This window comes from Oenanthe melanoleuca, chromosome 5 (assembly GCF_029582105.1).
Source record: "Oenanthe melanoleuca isolate GR-GAL-2019-014 chromosome 5, OMel1.0, whole genome shotgun sequence".
Lineage (NCBI taxonomy): Eukaryota > Metazoa > Chordata > Aves > Passeriformes > Muscicapidae > Oenanthe > Oenanthe melanoleuca.
Window position 1 is genome coordinate 36,365,421 of NC_079339.1, and position 7,144 is coordinate 36,372,564.

A 7,144-nucleotide genomic window follows, 5' to 3' on the forward strand; every position below is an offset into this window, starting at 1 on the left:
TGATGTTTTGATTGTTGCTAAGTACTAAGGCCCAAAAAACAGGCCCTGACTGAGGTCTGAACAAAGGCCCTGAGCCAAAGTTAACCTCTAGTTGAACATTCCAACAAAATATTATATATATATTCACTCATTAATAAATTATTGTTATATGTATTCATTTATTGGCAAAACACGTATTTACCTTTCCATATCTAGAAACCGGTAAGGCCTTATTTGGGGCGTAAAGGATCAAAGACAACTCCCTTGGTTCCTCCTGCTCCCTGGTGAGGCTTTAGGGAAAAGCCAATAGAATGAAAGTAGAAATTCTGTCAGCTTGTTTGTTTAACAGTATAAAATCTAGGCTACTGTCACAGGAAAGTCAGGGGAGCCTCGTGGCCTGCAAGGTGGGCACCGTTGCTGGGCATGGTTCTCCAGTCCTTTGCTGTGACAGCTTCCCCCTCAGGTGATGCTTTGAGGACTTGGATGATGGTCAAGTATTAGGGTAACTAGTGATGTATCTTTCTTAATCACTATAGGCATTCTTTCATAGTAGCAATTAAGTGCATTGCTTACCTTATCCTGTAATTCTTTGCTAAGGATTATGTGCATTGTATAGTCTATCCTTTTGTGATTCTTTGCAGTTTTGCATTAGAGTAAATGACACTGTTCCTTAAGTTGGTGTCTGTCTCTGTCTCTGACCCTACTCACTGACAAAACACTAAGTGGTACTTAGGATAAGTCAAGGACTTTTCAGTGTCTCATGCTCTGCCAGTGAGGAGCTCCACAAAAAACTCAGAGAGCATGCCCAGGACAAGTGACCAAAATTGGCCAAAGGGATATTCCATATCCTAGAATATCATGCCCAGTATATAAACTGGGGGAGTTTCCAGAAGGCAGATGATCGCTGTTCAAGGACAAGCAGGTGGTGAGCAGTTGTGTTCTTGTGGTGGGTTGACCCTGGCTGGACACCAGGCTCGCACCAAAGCTGCTCTATCACTCCCCTCTGCAAATGGCTGGGAAACACAGAAGAAGGTCCACAAGTATTGGGAGAGCTCACTCACTGAATACCATCATGGGCAAAATACACTGAACTTGGGGATATTAACTGAATTTATTACTAACAAAATCAGGATAATGAGAAGTACAATAAATCTTAAAACCACTTTCCTCTAACTCTCCCTCCTTCTTGGGCTCTTCTTCCTCCCCCACCAGAAGTGCAGGGAGACAGGGAATGGGGGTTATGATCAGTTCATAACTCACTGTTCCTGACACTGCTCCAGAAGTCCTTCCCCTCCTCCAGTGTGGGGTACCTCCCACAACAGACAGTACTCCACTAACTTCTCTATCATGAGTCCATCCCACAGGCAGCAGTTCTTCCCAAACTGTTTTTATGTGGGTCATTTTTTCAGCATGCAGTCCTTCAGGCACAGCCTGCTCCAACACAGGTCTGCCATGGGGTCACAAGTTCTATCAGAACACCTGCTCTAGTGTGGGCTCTTCTTGCCATGGGTTTGCAAATTTTCCTCCCCACTGGGGGAGGGGATGGGGGGAGTGGGCAAGAAGTTGTGTGACCTAGTTGCCAGCTGGGGTAAAACCCCAACACAGACCACGTGTGCAAATCTACCAAGAACAACAGCCTAATGGCATCAAACATTCCTACTGAATGTTGTTCATCCCTTGCTATAAATATAACCAGTGCAGCTATGGAAAATCAGTTACTATGAAGTATTTATTCCAAGAAGCTGTTCTAATACACACTGAGATAATGAATGAACAGTATATATACAGGGAATGATCATAATATACAGATCTTACATGGTATTTACAAAATATTCAACCCCCAATAATACAACCGCCTGATGGTGGGAAAGAATATTGCTCTCATATAAATGCAGTTAACTGTATGTCTTTTATAAACTTTGCAAAAAGTCCAACCATTATAAAGTTCTCAGATGAAAATGTACATTTCTAAGACCACATTTTAAAAACGCAGAGTGTGCCTGCATTTGTAACACTTCCCATGCTCTTAAAAATAGCACAGGATTTTTTCCCTCTGCATTTGCACATTAGGAATGGCTGGCCAGAACATTGAAGAAGTGAAAAACTTCATCTTTATCCATTACTGCTACTTCAGTTGAGCATTCAGTACATAATACTGGATGATATATTTCTTCTTCTTCTTCTTCTTGATTTGACTGTACAGAGCCAATTTCTTTGCTGTGCTTCATTTTCTTACCTCTTCTCTTTACCTTCTTTCTGTATTTCAGTATTTCCTCTTTGTTAACAGCGCAGTTCATCACAAACATTGCTCTGTACTGTGTCTTGTAAGATTCATGTCTGTAGAGAATGGGAGAAAATGCAAGTCATACTATTCATACAACTGCTTCCAAGAAATCTGTTACCATCACTGAAAGTGGGATTAAAGATAGGAAGTTAACAAGCCACAGGGCTGAAAGCCAAATAAATAGGAATTTTATAAACAGAAGTCACAGCTACAAAAATAATAAAAACACAGAATTGCAGCCATCTGTTGTTTTTAAGAGGCATTTTCATTTCCTTAGCATGGGTTAGCAGCACTACCTAGGCCTGCAATACAGTCAGATACTGAAGAGCAGGAAAACACATTGTGGATTCTCACCTGAATACCTTCCTGGCACTTTTAAATATAACTACACCCAAAACTGTAACTGCTAAGACTCAAACCAAGTAAGAATACACTATCTTTATTTTGCTTAATCCTCCTTTAACAAGGCGTTTTTTAGACAAAAAATAACCTGAAATAGTTGTATGCCTCTAAAGATCAAATTAAAAAATATATAGATGGGTATCTCTAAAATCATCAATCTGCCTGAAATGCCTATTGAGTCTCCAAGATGTTTTTTTTTTTTTTTAATTTACCTTCTCCACTATGCTAATATTTTACCCTATTCTTCCACATCTCCACACTGCAGGTTAAACTAATCATCATTCTTACAAACCAGGACCTAACCCTAAATCTGACTAACATCTACCTGCCTTCTCTTATTAGGACCTCCTTGCAAGACAGAGTTGATAAAAATCCATAGATTAAACTGAATATACTGACAATACTACTGACCAAAATAAGAAAGACCCCTTTTTGTTCACTGTTGTTACCTCTGGCAGTCCAGGCACAATGTAGTCATGCAAGCAGGGCAGTTCAGGACAGCATCACTATTTGGAACAGGTGCAGGTTTTCCCTGCCGCTGCTGTGGCGCTCTTCTCTGGTTACGGTACCTACCAATTCGAGAGAGGGGAGGAAGCAGACAAAAAGTTAATTACATGCCCTTGCTGTTGGTCATATCAATTCAATGTCAAACCTTTCTTTGCATTAAAATACACCAGTTAATACTTGGCTCCTTCTGGACACCTTTTTCATTAACTCAAAGAACATAAATGAGAAGGTGAGGGGAAAACACATACCAGTATCTTTAGACTTAAGGAGTATTTTCATTTGGTGAGACAAATACATCTAGCATGAGAATTTGTGCCTAATAACCCTCTCCTCTGACAAAACAGGTATCTCAAGTGCAATCTCTGCAGGCAACATTCATTATCTTGTTCAACAGATTTAAGTGGAAAATTTTACTTCTGCTGCAACAACCATTTTTCTACTTCAACCTTCAAAAACCTCTCATTAAAGTAGCTTTGTATTGTTCCTGTTTTCTCTGAACATTTTTTTGGCTTGCTAAATTCAAAGTTTTCCAAAACCAGAAGTACAGTATTTATCAGGAACAAATATTAATCAGCAATCAAATAATCTTGCAACATTTTAATTCACAGCATAGTTGTTTAGATGAGACCTACAGACGAAACTGGCTCAGAGAATTTGGAAATCTTGATTTTAAAAACATTAAAGTTTTGTGTAGCTTTGAAGACTCAATTTCCATTACATATACCTAGAATATTTTACAGGCTTGTAGGTTTCTTATGCTTTAAGTCTATATACAAAAAAAACAGTTTCACTACATGGATTTCACAGCACTGGCTTTTTCTCTACATTTACCATTGTCATTTAAAATTTTCAGTCGATGTTAAGCATCTTACAGTTCAAGTATTTATGGTTGCTTACCCTCTCCTCTGTGAGTCTACCCACTCTTGGTCCCTATTGTCTTCTTCTGGGTCATACAGGAGCTCATCATTGGAGAGAATCCGACGTTGCTGATGTTTTCTGCTTTTCCGGACATCCTGTGTATCTGGAAAAATTCGTGCAAGAATGTGTTACATCCATCAGACACAAATTAGCAAAATATACAATTTCCAATTTTCATTTTCCATCCTTGCTATAAATCTAAACTGAAACTTAAAATGCCTGGCCCATCTCTCTTCCAAGTGTATGACCCCAATGTATTGCATTGGGATAGATCATAAAATTGCAGGAACTATACTGAGATGATACTCAAAAATGCTACCTTCAAAAACAGCCTCTTGACGCCCCCCAAGAGGATTTTACAGGATCTGAGACAGTGAGTGGTACTATAAAGATGCCCTTCTCTTGCCTTTGTCATTTACCTATTTTATCTTCATCCTCTGAATCAGAATCAAAGTAAATGTCATCATAGTATTTTGAAGTGCTGGCAGATCCAGTCAGTCCAGTACTTGAGGAAGTACCTATAGGTGAAATTAGAAGTGGTAAGAATACGTCACTAAAAAGTGTATATAGCCCAGAACAAACAAACAATCAAACAAAAAATATATAGCCCAAAACAAACTTTTACTTTCAAGTTACTCTGTCCAAAGTGTTCTATTCTACCTGGGTGTGTTAAGTAACAGCTCTCCCAGTTTATTCCCACACTCTTATCATGCACATCACTTGTGTTACTTCATTTACAGGCATTCTCAGAGCAGAGCTGCTCCCTTCTCCCTTGAAGATGAACCTCAGATACCATTTGAAGGAAAGTTTCTCTCAACACTCCCTTTAGACACAGAGGTCATCACATCAAACATGCCTGTCTCTGCCCCAGAGACATCTTTAGTCATGTGAAAAAAATACAGGTGTGGCACACTGTTTCACAAACTTTGATTACAACAAAACTCACTAAAATAAGTCACCCAAAATTTCAGGGCCATAGAAGTTCAAAAAACATCTTGATGAACTGCCAAGCAGTCACAGCCACTCTGCACCAAAATTCCTATTCTGTGCTGTATGGATGTGGTGATGTAAATATTGCTAAATATTCTTAACTATGCAACCAAAACCTAAAGATGATTTGGCCACTAACACATACATCATGATTTCATATGCAAGCAGATGTTAAGCGTGGTTTACCCATTTCGGGTGATTTCCATGTGCCTTCCATAGTCTTCATGGTGGTGTTCAGTTCTGCTTCCATCTCCTTTTGGAACTCATCATCACTGGAAGACTCGCTCTCACCAGTCAGGCACTCCCGAATCAGCTTCCGCTTCTGGTCAGGAGTGCCGTGTAGGAGCACATCCACCTCATCCTCTGAGCTACAAACATTTAAGTGGCACACACTTAATTATTATAAACAGGCTAAAACGTGCACATAGTCATTTGGAGAACGAACGTCTGAATTGTGTGGGCGCACTGGAAAGCAATTACTCCGATAAACATAGGACAATTGTACACATTAGAACACTTTATTAGCTCAGGGGTATTAAAACTCTCGTTTGAAGGCAAAGGAGCCTCAGCCGACTGCGTGCGGCCTGCCACAATGCAGCTCTCGCTCCGCGCAGGGAGCTGTATCAATGGAGAATTACTAACACGCCGGTTTCATACGCGGCTAATGTGAGGCCGATGCTCCTGCACTCCGCGGGCAGCCCGGGGTCGACAGCCAGCGCCGTGCGAGAGCACCGGCGCTCAGGGCTCGGCACCGCCGAGGGCCAGCACACGCCAGGCGCGGCCCGGGGCCCGCCGCCGGCCCGAGCCCACCCCCGGCCGGCAGCTCCAGGCACCTGCTGAGCGCTCGCTCCTCGTCGCTGGGCTCCTCCACCACGTAGGGATCGTCCTCCTCCCGCAGGCAGCTCATGGCGGCACCGCTGCCGCTGCCGCCGCCAGGCCCGGCCCCGCCCCTTCCGGGCGCCCGGCGGCTTCCGGCGGCCGAGCCCCGCCCCGCCCCGCCGGGGAAAGGCGCCCCGCCGCCTCCCGGGCCGACGCGGCCTTTACATTTTCTCCTTCTCGGGTCACGTTTTAAGCACTTTTTTTCCAGAGTTACCGAGCCAGAGTTGGAGCTTTAAGAGACACAACCAATACCAAGAGGCTTGGAAAAAATTTAATGAGCTAGTAACACTCAACAGCGAGGACTAATCTAAAAACTGTTCCCACGTCCTACTTAAAATATTTACAATATTGTTATCGATATATACATTGTCATCGTTGTCCCTTGTAGTCTATTTATAGATGAGTTCCTTAGGAATTATACCTGTTATATCTAGAAGATGAACAGCACAGTATTAGTGCAGTAGGCATTGCTGGGAATACTCTCTGTACTAGGTAAATTGCCAAAACCCACTGGACACTGGTCATCGAAGCCTGAGGTGATGGGTACATGAATCAAAGCACAATGCAAACTTCTCTGCCTTTGCAATGTTCTGATGTGCAAGGCAGTAGGGTAAGTATAGTACACTGTGCAATTCAGCCTATCTGAGAAAAACAAACCACACGCCTCTGTGCGGCAGTACAGGGCATCTGTAATCACACAGACACTGACTTACACTGATCTGCATTTCCAACCATACCATTCACCCAAACTTCTCCACTGAAGGCCTACTAACAGCATATATTGCTTACAAAGCAGCAATCCCACTGTAAAGAGCAGTTCATCAAGTAAAGCCTAATTTCATGACATCGTGGAATTACACAACATAGCAGCACCTCTTGGAAAAGGGTCATAGTTCAAGGAAGGGAGACCAATCAATACAACTAACAATACTGGATTCATGGCTCTAAGTCTTATTTCCAGTTAGCAGAATGAGATTTTTTTCACACATTCCTTTATAGGGGTACCTTCACTTTTTTCCTGAAGCAAAACATTTTATCTGTATCACGGTGGGGCAGTATTACTTTTCACTAATATTTTATGCACCTTCTGAACTCCTTTCTGCTACTTTATTTCCCCTTTCTCTGAAGAAACCCAGGAAGTTCTCTCAAACCTATTTCTGCCAAAGAAATTGCAGAGTCAGCCAC

General features: G+C 42.1%; 1 protein-coding gene across 1 annotated transcript; it reads right to left on the bottom strand.

The window, feature by feature from the left end:
- Nucleotides 1-1,690: 1,690 nt before the first annotated feature.
- EAPP (E2F associated phosphoprotein) lies at nt 1,691-6,079 on the bottom strand. Its single transcript, XM_056492276.1, has 6 exons — nt 5,914-6,079; nt 5,267-5,448; nt 4,510-4,608; nt 4,070-4,193; nt 3,115-3,234; nt 1,691-2,316 (listed from the first exon to the last, which is right to left on the bottom strand). Exons 1-6 carry the CDS (start codon nt 5,985-5,987, stop codon nt 2,046-2,048), a joined length of 870 nt encoding a protein of 289 aa, XP_056348251.1. The 5' UTR covers nt 5,988-6,079; the 3' UTR covers nt 1,691-2,045.
- Between the last annotated feature and the right edge of the window lie 1,065 nt (nt 6,080-7,144).